The sequence below is a fragment of the Populus nigra genome, chromosome 11 (assembly GCF_951802175.1).
Source record: "Populus nigra chromosome 11, ddPopNigr1.1, whole genome shotgun sequence".
NCBI classification, from domain to species: Eukaryota; Viridiplantae; Streptophyta; class Magnoliopsida; order Malpighiales; family Salicaceae; genus Populus; species Populus nigra.
This window is the reverse complement of record NC_084862.1, coordinates 1564091-1581672: the sequence shown is the minus strand read 5'-3', so window position 1 is coordinate 1581672 and position 17582 is coordinate 1564091. Positions and strand designations below refer to the sequence as shown.

Below are 17582 nucleotides of genomic sequence, written 5' to 3'. Positions count from 1 at the left end.
GTTTTGTTTATTTCATTATAAAGTGAATGATTGCAATCTCAATCACGCATGGAAGTTGCGCCCCCATGCTATGCATCTCACCTCCTTGTGTTAGTTGCCGGAATTTTTTTATTAAGACTCATCGGTTGTGCCAGAACAATTTCAATCGAGTGCTGCGTGAATAGTGTTTTAAGATACATAAAATAAAATAAAAATGTTTGGTTAAAAAGATAAAATTAAAAATATAAAATAAATATATTTCTAAAAAAGTTTTGTAATGAATATTTTTATGAATGGGAGGAGCTTTATCCCATTATTGAAACATGCTGTTTAGAAATATGATGGGTTTTAGAAGAAGAAAAAATTATTTTAAAATATTTTTGAAAGAGTAGACAAAGTTTATGTAAAAAATTATTTAGTTTGTGTGCTTCTACTGAGATTATGGTTTGATTGTAATAGGAAAGGGAATTGATTACATTATTTTGGCTGAAATTTATGTAAATAATTATCAAGTTAATTTTCATGAATAAAACTCATCTTAACTTGTGCTAGTTTTAATTTAATTTATCACTACCTAAACAAAGTCACTAGCTCCTAGTCTTTGAGCACATGAGACTATTTTCTCTGAAATGCAAGAACAAGATCGCTACCAGAAATGAGTTTGCTTTTCTGTGTCCACTGTCCAGGGTTGTCTACTGGCACACATGATCTTAGTTTTAACCTACAAAAGCTTGCAAAATGTGCCCTGCTACACCGTGAAAAGCCGATTTCATGGTGGTTTTGCCAGGAGACACCAGGACAAGTGAGGAGGCTACTGGATGGATAGTAGATCTCACCTGCTTTTATTGCCATTGGTCAGAAAACAAGCATCTTGTTGCCCTGCTTGTCACTGTATGCTAAGTAGCTGCTCTCGAACAAAATGAAGGCATGAGGCAAGAAAATCCTGTGCCTGATACTCGTGTCTGAAGAATGGCATATTAAGATATCAAGACATGACACTGTCTCGTCTACTGATTAAACCACTGTGATTTATGACAGTGTCTGCATTAAATCTAATGCTCCATTCTAGACATATAGAATAATCACTTTTGCTATGCTCAGAATGCATTAGTCCCATTACAAGAACATTTACATGCCAGCATGTCGCACCAAATTGGCATGTCAAGAAAAAAGTTGGCTTTCAATGGCAAGAATCCCTATGTGATTCGGCCTGCATTTCTTCATTGCTGCTTTTCTTGTGTTTGTTCAGTGAATTTCGAGAAGCCATGACAGCTGCCTTGGAAATTTATTTTAATTAGACAAATTATGAATGAATGATAAATTAATTCTAAAAAACTTTTGTTTTTTTATTAAAAAAACTTTTGATTTTTTTATATTTAATTCTTGATTTCTAGTGATTAATTAAATGTTGATGATAATAAGAATTAATTCTTGATTTATAGTGATTTTAAAATTCACTATAAAAAGGTGAGGAAAGAGTTTGTAACTTGAATTTTTTAAATTTTATATATTCTTCTTCACCTCATTTTTTAGTATTTCTTTTCTCATTTTTATGCTTTGATTTTCCTTCAAAATCTAGAGCTCAGGTTCATCTTGTTGATAGATATTTGAGCTGCATAATCTTTGGTTTAAAGATCTTGTTTAAAAGTATATCTAAACCAAGGTAATAGCGGTGAAATATTGGGAGATATATTGTAAACATCCTAGTTGTACAAGTGAGAAGCAACAAAATTTTAAAGATAAATGATTCATCCTTAACAATAATAAAATATTCATTATTTTCAAGTGTTTTAACAAATAAATACCTTTCTTGTTTTAATTTAAGCATGGTTAATTTTATTATTAGTATGTATGTTAGGTTTCTTGATTTTATATCAAATGCAAATATATTTTTAGTAAGCATACTAATATTCTTTATTTTTTGTGAGTAAAAACATGTTTGCCATTAATTATATTTTTGCATGCTTATACATTTAAAATTATATGAACTTTAAGCTTTCATTAAAAGCTTTCTTATATTTAGCATGTCTTGTTATGGTAAACTAAACATCATCGTTCACTAGTCTAATATACACAAAAACTCTGGTTTTACAAACCAATGGATCATCGATTATAAATTATCAGCATGCGCTTCAATCAAAATACTAAAATAAAATTTGTAGTGATCTATTGTAATACATGCATGATTTATATGTTAATATACCTACGTACTAGGTGTATATTAACATTATGGCCCATGTTATGCTGCGGGCGAGGTCATGTTTTTCCTAACGCAAAAAAAAAATGCTCAAGCAATGATAACATTTTTAAAGGAGAAATAAAAATTTGAGACCCAGGTCATTGATTTAAATTGGTTTAGTAAGCTTGTTTAATTTAATAGTATGCTTTTATATATATTGATAACCTCGTACAAAAAAAATAGAATAAAACATTGGAGGTCAACTCTTAAACAATTTAACCTATGGAAAAAGAAATTGAAAAAAAACAATTAAAAAATATAAATAAAATTTGTGTCATCCCAGGTTAACTCGACCAACCTATGACCCGAGTTATGAAACTAGAATAACCCTATAAAAAAATTACGAAGATCAAGGTTAATAATCTAATGTTAAATGATGAAATTAAAAAAAATTAAAAATGACCTAAAAAAGACCGAAGTCAAATTGGACTAATCTTCAAAACCTATAATTGAGGTCATAAGACCGAGATTACCCTGTAAAAGACAAACATGAAAAAATCTTGAATCAAAATTCTCAATCATCAAAGTATCAAATGATGAAATTAAAAAGAATGAAAAAATCAATTAAGAAAAGGATTACATAAACAAAACAAGTTACAATAAAAAAAAATGAAGAACAAACCTAGGAGATAAACTAAATGAAATAAAACAATTAGGGATCAAATTTAAAAATACAATAAATGAAGAAAATAATAAAAATATAGCATTAAAAGGAATGATGACCAAATTGGATATAAAAATTAAAAAAAATCAAATGTTAAGGGACAAAATTAAAAAATAAAATCATCTAAAAAGAACATTAAAAACAAAACAAATAGTAATAAAAAACAGGGATCAAAATTGATAAAAATACAATTGATAGAACACTTTTAAATTTTTAAAGGGTTGGTGCGAAACCCGAGACAATGAAAGAGAAAATAGAAGAAGAAAAATGTGTGTTGGTTTGCCATCAACATGTGCTCTATCTCATGGAAGATCTCGGTGCACCACTCTAAATACCACTTTTAAAGGTGATGTTTGTAGGTCGGACAGTGTCACTTGCGCTACCTAACTGTTGACGTGTGCAACCATTTCTTTTCTTTAATAATATTAATATATATTAAAATACTAAATTATTTCTAAGTCAACTTGATTATAAAAAAAAAACTAGGAAAAAAATATACTAAAATGTCTATGTACGCGACCTTAATTTCTTTTGCATAATTTAGTTATGTTACTATCTGTAGAAAAGTGAAAAGATAAAAAAGCATCTAGATATCAAAGTGACTATTTTTTTGCTTAGTAAATAAGTTATTTTACTATGTAAGCCATGATAAATATAATAATGATTAATAAATCATGGGAAAAATACTATAATACCGAATATACTTGAGATTTCTTTTTGATAATGACAAAACTATTATTTTATTGCTACAATCCATCACGAAACTATGTTTTGGTGAATAGCAAAAGAATGAATTTTTTTTTAATTTAGTGTTTAAATATTAGCTTTTCCATCCTTAATAGTTATTTCCGTAGTAATTTGATTTTTTTTAATAATAAAATATATTTTTAGATAATTTTTAATATACTGAACCCAAGCTATCTCTTCGTCAGATCATGACAAACTATTCACAAAAGTCAACGAGATTTATAATAATTTTAACTCTCACCTACTTCGAATTTTGAACCCGATAGCATTGTGAAGGCCATAGGGAAAGCTTGCTTGTAAGTGAATGTTTGCATGATTTGGATGTAAAGATGACAATTCCATCCAATTGTACGGATGTTTGGTGTTATTTGATATCGATCGAATCGAATTTTTATTCTAATTGATTGAAATCAAATTAAAAATATATATAAAATCTGATTTGATTTGACTAGAATATATAGAGGGAGGTATCCCAATCTGCCACACGATTTTTTAACCTTTTTTTTAATTTTATAGATTTGTAATTTTTTTTAATATAATGCGTCGATTAGTATAATTCACGGAGGAATTTTTTAGCATTATATGAAATTCAAAATTTATTTTATGATTTATAGAAAAAGATATACTTTGTTTTTTAAAATTTATTTTAATTAAAAAAATATCAAGTGTGCAATAGAATAGAAGATGGGTGGAGTAAAATAGAACTCTAACCTAACTTATTGCTATCCGAACCTTTTTGAAGGGAGAGAATACGTTTATCTTAGCATATTAAAAAATTATTTTAATTTAAAAATTTAAATTATTAAATAATATCTAACGTATAATTCATATTATAATTTAATATATTTTTTCAAATAAAAAAATTTTAAGATTGAAACTTGCATAACCCATACTATCTTGAGATTTTATTAATTATAACGGAATGATAAAATCTAAAGTCTTAATCACTTTATCAATAAATCTCTAATATTATATTAAAAAATTATTTTAATCTAAACGCTTTATCAGATAAAGAAGATTTAAATTATAATTTATAATAGATGATTTCTTAATATATAATTTATCCCATATTCTAATATATGTTTTCAACTAAAAATCATTTAAACTTTAAATTTGCATAACCCATATTATTTTGAGATTTTATTAATTAAAATAGAGCAATGATATCTTAACTACTCGGTTAATAATAATAGAAGATGGAAAATAATATGATTTATATCATATTATAAGGCATGATAGTAGGGAAGGACCACCACCTCAATGATTAATATCAAATTACAAGGCATGATGGCAGGGAAGGACCGCCACCTCAATTCAAACTTGATAATTGGCCTAACATTTTGAAGCTGCGTATGATGACCACGCACGCACATAGACTGCTATTGCTCTGACATTTCATTGGTACTTACCTGTATATAATTCGCTTGGTGCTCGCCGACTATTAGCCTCCGAGTCTCCCTTTTACTAGAATCCAAGGAGGATTTGCAATTTCAAAAAGATTTCAAATCCACCAACTATGTTGAAATATAGTAGCCTCGAACTACTTAGTTTCCCTCTGTCCTTTTCTCTCTTTTGCCTACCACACGCCCCCTATAGCCCTAGAAAGAGAGCCTGAAGAGTCCAAAACACTTGAATGTTCAGCCTCTCTAAAGATCACCACATGCATCATTGTTTTAGGTTTGATTTATTTGCATGTTCATATGCCATGAATGGACCTTGCTTTTGTTGCCACCAGACTAGCTATAGCTAGCCCAGAACCCCCTATGCGGCTCGCATCATGGAGCAAATCATGATCGCCACCAGGTCAAGCCTAGCAGGTACGCAAGAGTTCGAAGAAAAATGGGAAGGCGATAGAATATTGTGCTGCAAAATATTGCCCAGTGACAGACTTTGTACAGGACAGCTTGGTGAATGCAGATTACGACAACCAATGTGTGCGAATCACTGACTCTGTCCGTAATGGGTACATTGGGACAGCATGTGTGTAGGCTTTTGCTAACACTTGAAAGCTTACAATTATGTCTTGATCTTCGTCAAGGACTCGAAAGCTTACTTGGACTGTAATTGTACTTAATTTACCCTCTGTTAATAGGTATTTTTGGGGTTGCGGTTCTACGGTGATTTTCAAATATTTTTTTTTAATTTTTATATATTTTAATATATTAATGTCAGAATAAATTTTAAAAAATTAAAATATAATTTTAATCAATTTTAAAATATAAAACACTTTAAAAAACAACACGCAACATTTATATATTTGAGATTACTATAACGTTTACTATTACAGTTTGAAGAAGCGCATTCATAAAAAGTTATATTTTTAAAAAAATTAAAATATTTATCATGATTTAAAATATTGAAAAACAAGTTTAAATGATAAAAATTTAACCCCTTGTAGAGTTATGGTAAATCTAAAATCATCTTTTCTAAAATTTAGTTGGTATCTATAATGTACATGTATTACTGTAACATTATGGGACTCCATTGTTAAACATTAACCATGGTTATAGTAGAATGATCAGCAGGGCTGAATACCAAAAGAAGCCACCATGGAAAACTACCCAGGAAGTCGAGAAGTTCAACGAAACCTCACCATGGCGCCCGTAAATGCAAAAAAAGCAATGGACTGTAATAAGATACGTGGCCTAGCTAGGTGTGGCCATAGCATTGCTAAAAAGAGCACAAACGACTTGGCCTGTTTTAATTTTACCTTTTTTGCAATGATCATCGCCGCTAATTGTCATTATCATTGCCAACTTTTTCACTCTTTTTCCTCCTCCTTTTTTTGGGTTTTCTCAAAGTTTCAACTTTGATAATGTACTCTTGTTGTTACCAACAAAATCTTATCATCTAGGGAAGAACAAGTAGATGATATTCTTGTGAGGGATAATGACTCCAAGTGCAATTCTTCCTTCTAGGCTTGTTTGATATTGACATGGAATTGTAGGTTAAGAGTATAAAATTCATGTTTGATAATTATTTTTTATTTGAATATAGTAGATAATAGACGTTTTGGAGAGGAGCATGATACTTTAAATGCATAATAACACCAAATAGTCACTTAAGCTTCCAATTAAAATCGAATTTATCCCACTTAAAATATTTATGGCACAATGTATGAACAATTCTTGCAGGATAAAACCCAGAATGTTAGGAGCCCATTTGAGGTGTTGTTTCATTTCGTGACTTATTGATGCTATGCAAAAGACTCGCATGACCTACAGCAATATGTGGATCCTCCAAAAGGAAAGATAAGGTAGAGGTTTTTCATTTTTTTTTTAATTTTATATCCTTAGGTATATATCCCACCATTTTCAGTCCTAATGCAATAAATATTAGCATTTTTTATATCTTGATTTGGAACATTTAATTTATTATAAAAGTTTTTCATGAATTGCCTAATTCATAAAAAATTTAAAATGAAAAAATTAGTTTGAAAATACATGAAATTAACAGTATATTTGGTATTATATTGCTACCTGTGTTTGAATTTGTCTTGAAAGTGCATTTATCCTGAAAAAGTATTAAATTTATATATTTTTTAAATTTTTTATAATTTTAATATATTAATATTAAAAATAAAAAATTTATTTTAAATATATTTAAATAAAAATTATTTTTTAAAAAAATTATATATTACATTACCAAATAAACACAAAAAAAAAAACATTTGATAAAGGATGGAATAATAATTTATGAGCTCGCAGTGAAGTCATTCACTCTCTATCATTGTGTAGATAGTTGGACCTACATGTCTTTCAACTGTCTAAAATCACATCAAATTAGCTAAAGATGTACCTATGATTTTATCTAACATATCACCTTGTTTGAGAGTACAGCTTAAAAAAAGGTTTATTAAATTTTATTTATTTTTAAATTATTTTTTTAAATTATTTAAATGTATTAATATTAAAAATATTTTTTTAAAAAAATTAATATATATTTTTAATAAAAAATCCTGTAAAAAATAAAATCGAAACACCCTACTTGAGGTATATGAGTGGCTATTTCTTCTTATAAAAAGAAAAGGAAAAATACGATAACAAACAAAATATATTATCTACAAAATGCTGCAACAAATCGTCATTTACAACTCTGTTTCTTGGAGTCTTTTAGCTTGTCAATCTCGCATCTCATTGTGGCCCTACCGTCGTCGTAATCAAGCCCCCACTGATTTGTCCTTCGTCAGGTAAGGTTGCCACCTCCATATCAGGTGGCGATCAGCGTGACGGGACACTTGTTGGTGAGGATGGGAGAGGTGGGTCACTGCACAATGATAGATGTAACTGGCCTCTTCAGAGATGCTACCTTATTTGGCAATTACGAAAAGATATTGTTTTACTATATATATATATATATATATATATATATATATATATATATCGAAAAAAGTACTTGAAAATACATTTTCAATCTAAAATATACATGCTTCACAAAAACATTTGTACTACGTTATTAAATACATATAAATGATTGAATAATGTTAATGTATATTTTGAATATAAAACATCTTTTGATTTTTTTTTTGATAAATTTAGTTTTAGTAAAAAAAGAACATGTGTAATTTCTTAAATGCATTGCTAAATATTAAGAAAAATCTTAAGAAGAAAACACGCACAATCTACTAGAGATTGTGAGATCCACCATTGTAGCTCATATTAAATTACTGATAATAACTTACAATCTTCTCGAATTTTTTTTCCTTTTATTTACCATTTTTGCTGTGATAATGAGTCATTATGTCATATTATTACTGAATTCTCTGACCACGATGAGAGAGGTATATATATACTGGTTAATTTACTTGGAATCGTACATGAACAAAAACATCCATGTGCACCTAGCTACATGTGGCCTAGGAGGAGGAGGAGGAGGAGGAGGAGGAGGGCGACGGCGACGACGACTCCCAGTTTCATTTTTGCTCCTCCCTGCTTTTATTTAGCGTGCATGGTACAATGTAATAATTCTGTCTCTTCCCTGATTTGAAGGCATTTTCAACTCATTCTTTTCGTTACATCAACGAAGTCTATGCGAAGTGAAGTAATAATTCTTTCTTTTCACAATTTGAAGGCATTTTGAAATCGTTCCTTACGTTACATCAATGAAGCCCATCTAGAGGGCCCATTTCACATGGGCCTCTACTTCTTTGGGTAAGTTTGAAACGTTAAGCTGAGGAGATCATGTAGTATTCAGTGTTGCTGGTGGGATTTATTTTTTTAATATAAAAAATATGTTCAAGCATTGCTAATATAGTTTTTAATATTTTTTTAATTATTAACTCAAAATATAATATATATTAGATGAATTTTTTTTAAAAAAATTAATACGATAATGATATTTTTTTCAAATGATGAGATAATGATATATTAGATTAACTCATGTTATAATATCATGATAACCCTATAGAAAATAAATAAAAATAAACCATAAACATCAATTTTTAATCAACCTAATGTCGAAGGACGAAACTGAAAAAAAAACTATCCGAATCAACTTGTCAAACTCGTGATCCAGGTCATGAGATCAAAATAATCTCATAAAAAACATATAAAAAAATAACAAATCCTAATTTTCAACTAACTTAATATTGAATGATGAAATTAAAAAAATAATTCAACTCTACCTAAGATTAACATGTTAAATTTACAACTTGATTCATGAAACCAAGATAATTTTATAAAAAACAAATAAAAAATTCAAGTTTTTTTCTTCAATGTTTGTTTTTTAAAACTTGTTTTTTTTTTTCAATCTTATCTTTTGACATTAAATTATTGAACCTTGAACTTTATAATCTTTTCCTTTTTTTTTTGCGGGGGTGTTTTAATCTTATATTTAGGGTAATGTGATTATCAAGTTTACTCGGATTAACTAGAATAATTATAACTGTATTTTTTTTCTTTATTAAAAAAAATCTAACCTCATTCATGACATACCACGATAAAAAATGTAAGTAAAACCTAAACCAGGCCTAATAGGAAATATCAACGCAAATCCAAACATAAATTGGTCCAGTCTTTTTGAATAACTACATACATATATATGATTTATCTAATCTTTAAAGAATAACAAGAACCCATTCCCTTGCAACAAATCTTAATTAACTAAGGTCTTAGTTCTTATTGGCATGCACAATAAAATGATCAACTCAAATTTCGAAGGACCCCCCATGGATGCAAATTGCTTTGTTTTGCTCGGCACAAAAAACTCAAGAATGGGAAGACAACTTGGATATTCACTAAAGATAGTTTCTTGAGATGTCCTTATCTGACATCTTTAGGCATGCTGTTATGGCCATTGAACGCTATATGTCCCCCCAAAAGTGCCTAACACTTTCTTGACTGTGAGCCTTGACCTAACCTAACCGCTGTGAACAGTGAAGAGAAGATCGCTCCAATGGTCCACCGAACCAAAAACTTCTTGCAGGTGTTTTTAAACGTGTAGTAGTAGTTATTTTTAAAAAAAATTATTTTTAGTATTAATATATTAAAATGATATAAAAATATTAATTTAAAATAAAAAATAATTTTTTTAATTTTTTTAATTTTTTTAATTTTTTTTAAAATATTTTTAAAATATAAAAAAAACAAACAAATTAAATATCAAAAGCATTATTCTACCCCGGACGTGTGCAGCAGAATCAACGTTTTGTGGCTACCGGCTAATGGGTCCTGCAACAATTTTTATTATGGAAAACTTAGATTTAGTCCCTAGCTTATTATTTTATTATCAATTGAGTCTACAATCTTTTGATTTTATCAATTTTACTTTAAATGGAATCTACATTAATTCATCCTTTTGAAGCGTTAAAACAGTTTTCGATTTATTACAAAAGACAACTGTAACATTAAATCAACACAAGACGAAAGTCTTAACCATCTAAATATTTTTATTTCCTTTTAATCAAATATTAGATAATATCATCTCATTAATTTAAAGTGTTGAAATTAGTTTAGGTCACCATCCCAAATTACAATCTTAATATTAAAATTAACCCAAAATGAAAGATTAAGCGTCAAACAATCCTAGCTTTTCCTGCTCCTATTGGAAAATGATAGTAAAAGGCATAAAATGAAATAAATAAATAAATTAAAACTTTCATTTTTTATTATATAGAACTAACGTCCATGCTGTCCAAGGCAAAAACACAACGGTTACTACCGACAGAACAGGGTTCCTAAGTTGTTTTAAACTGAAGAGAAACAGAACAGAAGATGGTTCAGAGTTTGAGGTTTAGAAGTTGATAAAGCCGAGGTTAAAGACTTGAGATGCCCGAACTTCACGGTGTGGTGTAAGATTCTGAGATTAATGTCTCATTAGTCATGCCGTAAGTTATCTTTTAGGCATCCCCTGCTTGCATTGGCGCGTGGGTTAGCCTTGATTTTTAGAATTGTTTTTGGTATTATCATTCAACTGTTTTCAAATTTTTTGAATTTTAAATTATTATTTTGATATTTTTAGATTATTTTGATATCAAAAATAAATTTTTTTTTAAAAAATAATTATATTGATACAATTCAAAATGAAAATATTTTTTTAAAAGTAATTTTTATCACATTTATAAACAAGCTTTTAAAACTAATTGTTTTTGTGTTTGAAACGTATTTAAAGGTATATTTAGCTTGAAGAAATATTAAATTAATGATTTTTTAGTATTTTTTAATAGTTTTAATGTGTTGATATAAAAAAATAAATTATTTTAATATATTTTATCGTAGAAAACATTTTAAAAAAATATTCTCATTAAAATACCAAGCACACTTAGATTTTTGACAATTACCTATATTAATTAGAAGGAAATAAACATAAGAGTGGTTAAACTATGAAGACAATTTATTGACCATGCAGCTCATTGTATGCTGAAAAATTTAGTGACATATGTTTAACTTGGATCAGAGGTTATTTTTGTGTGATCAAAGGTTATATATATTAACTATGATTTTATGGAGTAATAAAAAAAATTAGTATAGTAACATGAGTAGTTTGACAATGTTACGAGAAACCAAAAAAATAAAATAAAAAATAGAACAATATTATTTTGAAAAGCAAGTTTCGTATGCATGTTAATTTAAAAATAAATGAGAATATTACTTGGTATTGGCTTTTTTTTTTCTTTTCTTTTTGAAGGAGATTCTTGGTCTTGATAGACGAAAAAGTTGAGATAGAAAATACATATATTTTTATATTTTTTATTAAAATTATTTCAAAACTAAATTTATTTTTATATATTATTTTCATGAATTCAAATATATATATATATATATATATATATGACGTGAACAACCTCAAGAAGAGAAAAAATAAAATCAAAGAGTTGGTACTGTAATATGGAGGAAAAACCACGCGCCATGAATTGACCTAGGAGCTCTTTCAATTCCTCAAGCGTCATTGTCTATGCTTCAAATAATTACCAAAAAATTCAAGCAAATTAATCCATGTTTTCACCAAATAATTTAATACAAATCCAAAATCTTGATCAATTATTCTCTATCGACTATCAGTGTTCCCATCGCCTGACGGTCCACGCGCCATCTCTCTTTGAAAGAATAAAAAATCAGCTGATTCTGCTCGAAGCTTCAACCTTTGAATCTCTCATTTTAAAAAGATCGCAACTTTCCCTCTCCTCATCTCTCTCTTAACTACAAACTCTTCAAACATAGTAAGTGTTTCTTCTTTTATTTCCCCTTTTTCGTAGTTCTCTTGTGTTTGAAGTTTCAAAAACTTGTACTCCAAGCATCTCTTCTTGTCTCCCTATGCCTATCTCTTTCTATTAACTTTTTGTGAGTGATAATTAGATCTGGAACAGTTTTAAGCAAAACCCCACTTTTTATTTATTGCATTTCTTAAATCTAACTGCTTCTTGGTCATTAAAGTTTGAATTTTTAAGTTGAAAGTTAACATTTTTATTGATTGCTTTTATCAACTGTAAATGCCTTTCTTTTATTGGAATTATTAGGTGTGCTCAGCTTTTTCCCTGTAACTGTTAGTGCCATGGAGATTTCTTTTTGATTTTGCTAATTTGGAAATTTGAGTTCTTAATCTGGGAATCTTGTTGAGGTTTTGTTATTAAACATGCTAGTGCAACTTTGCTTCAAAGTCTTGATAGGTTAGATGCTGTTCATTTATCTGAAAAGGAGGCTTTGGCTCTGTTACAGAACCTCCTTGCTTCTGTTTGGCTCTTTGCTGTTCAGTAGATTGGTTGGGGTTTTGCTTTAGTTGTTAGCATTTCTGGGCTTCCTCTGGCAAGTTGGAGTTCGGGAGCTTTTGAGTTAGAGGAGATCGATGTCTATCAAAAAGGCATTAGTGAGCATGAGGAAGAATGGCAATCCCCACTCAGGAAGGTTGTTTGGTGATAGAAGATGGCTTATTCCATTCTTTACAAGCTTGCTTGTGTTTTTAATCCTGTTTTCTTCAGCTACTTTTGGGGTGTTTACATCTTCTTATGGGGGAGAGCAGGTTCCGTTTGACATTGTTTCATATAAAAGGCCGGAGAACGCAAATGGGTATTTTGTAGAATCAGATTTAAAGAAATGGTTTAATAGAAGTAGGTATTCAGAATTGGAACCGCCTAGATTAGCTTATCTCATTTCAGGGACGAAGGGTGATAGTCAAAGAATGATGAGGACTTTGCAGGCTGTGTATCATCCTAGAAACCAGTATATCCTACATTTGGATCTTGAGGCACCCCCTCGAGAAAGGTTGATGTTGGGAGTGTATGTGAAGAGTGATTTGACGTTTCAAGAAGTTGGGAATGTGCGCGTAATGGCACAGTCCAACTTGGTGACTTACAAGGGGCCTACTATGATTGCCTGTACCCTTCAAGCAATTGCAATCATGTTGAGGGAGAGCTTGGAGTGGGACTGGTTTATCAATCTCAGTGCTTCAGATTATCCTCTTGTGACACAAGATGGTTAGTACATGATGCTGCATTTTTACTTGTTTCGTAATTATTATTGTTGCCTTTTTCTTGTTCTTTGTTTACCTTATTTTGATTTTGTTCCATTTCCATAAGAGGATTGGTGATGTTTAAGAATTGGTAATTTACCTATTGAATTAATTTGAACTTATCTCCACATATGCAGTGAAACTGTGCTCTGGTTCTTGTATCCAGTATAGGTAAATATCAGACAAATTGTAGTAAAAGAAGTTGATTTCTTAGATCGTATATTTAAATGTGGATGGAGTGAAGATTGATGCAGTAAGTTGCTAATCCAAAACAATAATGGGTCTTTCAATCTTATCCTTGCTTCAGTTCACAAATAAGTTAAATCCATTAACTTTTCCTGTGTGAACGTGGTGTGTTTGGATCCAACCAGGTTTCCTTCATGCGGTTCACATATCATTTCTCAGTGCTGATGTCATTCCACATCTTTAGTTCTATGAAGCTTCAATTTTTTGCCTTTAGGGCTAAGCTTTGAGTTATAGTTCTCAAGTAGGTTTTGCGCATTTTGTTTCTAAAGAAAAGAATGTCTTTGTTCTAAATTGGGGAAGGCATGAAATTAGCATACTCAATCGATCACATTGTCGTGCCCTCATTTTGCACATCAGCAGTCGTGTATGTTATGGAAGATACATTTCTGTATTGCATTTGTAAGATGTTTTGGAGATTACAATCATGCCTTAAATGTTCTTATGGGGTTCTAGTTATATTCGAATACACAAAGAACAGAATTTTGACACTGAGAGTTGCACATGGAGTCTAAAGCCATTTAACAGCCTTTCAAGGGAATATAGCCACTGTATTGTTGTGATCTGCTGGAGGTTGGCTCACTATGTGCAGCTGCTAAGTGCTAACCCAGTCTTTTGGGTTCAAGGAACCTCAAAATCTCCGCAAAAAGGAGACTTGGTATCAGGGCTGATAAAATTTATTTCTATAGGGAGACTCTTCTTGAAAGTTGTGGACTGGATTCTGGGGTGAGTTACTGTCTCCTGGAGCTCTGCTGTATGTCATTCTGGAGTGAGAAATTTTGCTATGTGCCTATTTTAAACATTTCTCTTGCCCCCTAATAACTAGATTTATGCTTCCACACGTTTTTCTCAACTCTAGTTATTTTTAATGGAAAAGATCATCTCCCGTGCTCTCTTATTCCATCGTGCAAGGAAATTCTCTTTGAAAAAAATCTATTTTCTTGCAGGGGCAATACTAGGTGTTGGTTCTGCCCAAGTGATTTCCTGCAAGGTTTAATTTGAAAACTTGTAAACTGTATAAACCATAACAAGATGTCAGCATTTATCTTATTAGATCAAGGATGCATTGTCTTATGCTATGGTTTTTGGTATACAATCATGTTAAATGGTTGTCTCTCAACTCTTTGATTGACTTGCTATTCATAAGTTGCATTGAATGGATGAACTGACAGAAACAGCATTCTGCCTTCAAATCTTTTCATGCTGTTCAGCAATATGAATAAGTTTTGTAAATTGACTTGCAAAATTTCTCTGGAGAATTATGAAGGGTATAGGAGGATTGAATTTTTTTTTTCTTCGTGAAGTTCTGGCAATTCTGTTTCTTGTAGATATGCAGATGCTTTGCAGTTGTAAAATCTGATTGTATTTTGACTGCAGATCTGCTCCATGTGTTCTCAAATTTGTCTAGAAATCTTAATTTCATTGAACACACACGGCTAACTGGATGGAAAATGTAAGTGAAAAGAACACAGAACTTTGCATTACTGCATTAGCAAATCTTCATCCGCGTCTATTTTCTGAAACAGAGTTCACTTGGGGCATTTTTGATCTGCCAACTTGTTGCAGGAACTCCAGGGCAAAACCAATTGCTATTGATCCAGGCCTTTACTTATCAAAGAAATCCGACCTTTCTTTGACCACTCAACGTCGATCACTTCCCACTTCTTTCAAGTTGTATACTGGTATGCATGTCTATTTAAGCTTCAAGGGTTATTTTTAGTTTTTTTATATACAATTATTTATCAATGAGATGCTGGTTGTAACTTTGTGGGATTGCATTGCATTTCTGATTCATGTAAGCTTGAAACCATTCATAGCTGAATATAAAATTCACTGCTTATCCCATACTCTATCACCCTCTTGCTCTGTGTATGTGCTGTGTGCGTCCAACATGTCCAACATGTTTACCGATGTGCTTGGGACAGGAAACATGGTGTAATGCATGGAAAGCACCAATACACAGGGCATATTGGGGAATGCATATGGCAACGCATTACCCTGACCAAAGTTTGGCATATTGGGGAATGCATATAGCCATGCTGACATCTTACATGTGATAAGGATGAATGCTGACATGTCATCATTATCATCTTAAATTCTTGTAGGTTTTAAGAGATCTCTCATGTTGCATTATTTAGTTGCGCAGTCAGTTACTGCAAGTTACAGAGAACGCAGTAGGTGAAAACAAAATATTATCTTTATCTTTTGCCTGAAAAGTGTCTTTAGGATCTCTCCTCTCAAGTTGGCTATCCTGGATATAGTAAGGGTCTTCTTTCTGTATTTTGTTTTCTACCCTCCCTTTTTGCATCCTTTTTCTTCAAATTTGAGTTGTTTTAGTTCATCCAGTTATGATCCCCACTTAAGTGACATATTGTGAGTGAGAATTTAGAGAGTCACCCGTCATTAGTATTGCTTGAAGCGGCTTCTCTTAAGAATTGAAGCTGCTCAAGCATTTGAGTTTTGTTACACATCCATTAAGAAGCAACTCCTTTTGAACCTCATGGAGCCAGTTGATGATCGCTAGATTATCTTTAGTGGTGGTTCTTAAGCTAGTATAAGACTCGACCAGAATCCTTGCATGATAGAGAACTATGAGGCTGAACGCCTTCTGGTCATTTGATTCTCTTAACTCTGCATCTAGATAATTTCGTGCAATTGTTTAACTCATGGCCTCTGGAAAATTGATTAGTTTCTATACAGAGACCTCGTCCTTTATTTCTTTTATTTTAATATGAAAAAGAAAGAGAGAAGAGAATGTGAATTTATCTTGCTTCCCGTATTCAGGTTCAGCATGGATAATGCTAACTCGATCGTTTCTTGAGTACTGTATAATGGGATGGGAGAACCTTCCACGAACTATCCTGATGTACTATACAAATTTCGTCTCCTCTCCTGAAGGATATTTCCACACTGTTATTTGCAACACTGAAGAATTCCAAGACACAGCCATAGGCCATGATCTCCACTACATAGCCTGGGACAACCCTCCTAGGCAGCACCCCCTCTCTTTGACAATGAAAGACTTCGATAAAATGGTTAAAAGTAATGCCCCATTTGCCAGGAAATTTGCAAGGGATGATCCCGTTTTAGACAAGATTGATAAAGAGATTCTAAACCGCACAAGCAGGTTTGCTCCTGGAGCATGGTGCATTGGCAGCTCAGGCAATGAATCTGATCCATGCTCCGTGCGTGGTAATTACTCCCAATTTCGACCAGGTCCTGGTGCTGAAAGGTTGCAAGAACTGCTTCAGTCATTGCTGTCCGAAGATTTTCGAAAAAAACAGTGTTCATCATGAAATAAAATTTTGACATAACTTTGAATTGTACATTGGTATATTCATAGATCATACAGCTTGTGTACACAACAATACTGTTTTTTAAGATGAAATTGTAACAGTTTCGTTGTATTTTGTTAGTGTCTTATGACACACACACACACACAATATATATATATATATATATATATATATATATATATGACACTATTCATTCAATAGATTACTACCAAACTTCTTCATCAGGTTCCAATTTATCACATTGACTTATATATTAAATATGTAATCGTCTAATGGTTATAATCAAATCTAAATCGAGAATCATGCAATCATATACATGTATAAACGAGTTTCCTACTGGTTTATTGCCTGCTTGCAAGCACTGGTAAAATGTTTTAATGTTGCCTAGGCCACAAGTATCGTCCGCATCTTATATTACTAGTGATAGTAAATCTAGCAAATCCATTAATTTGATACCTGATGTAAATTAAGT

The 17582-nt window shown here is 31.1% G+C and overlaps 1 protein-coding gene across 3 annotated transcripts; it reads left to right on the top strand.

The window, feature by feature from the left end:
- The first annotated feature begins 12028 nt into the window (after positions 1 to 12028).
- LOC133668576 (beta-glucuronosyltransferase GlcAT14A-like) lies at positions 12029 to 17221 on the top strand. Of its 3 annotated transcripts, none has more exons than XM_062088516.1 (5): positions 12029 to 12285; positions 12782 to 13536; positions 15192 to 15267; positions 15381 to 15496; positions 16599 to 17221. In XM_062088516.1, exons 2-5 carry the CDS (start codon positions 12909 to 12911, stop codon positions 17108 to 17110), a joined length of 1332 nt encoding a protein of 443 aa, XP_061944500.1. In that variant the 5' UTR covers positions 12029 to 12285; positions 12782 to 12908; the 3' UTR covers positions 17111 to 17221. The 3 variants fall into 3 exon arrangements, with proteins under 3 accessions (XP_061944500.1, XP_061944499.1, XP_061944498.1); XM_062088515.1 differs by having other exon boundaries at positions 12724 to 13536; XM_062088514.1 differs by having other exon boundaries at positions 12029 to 13536.
- Positions 17222 to 17582: the final 361 nt, after the last annotated feature.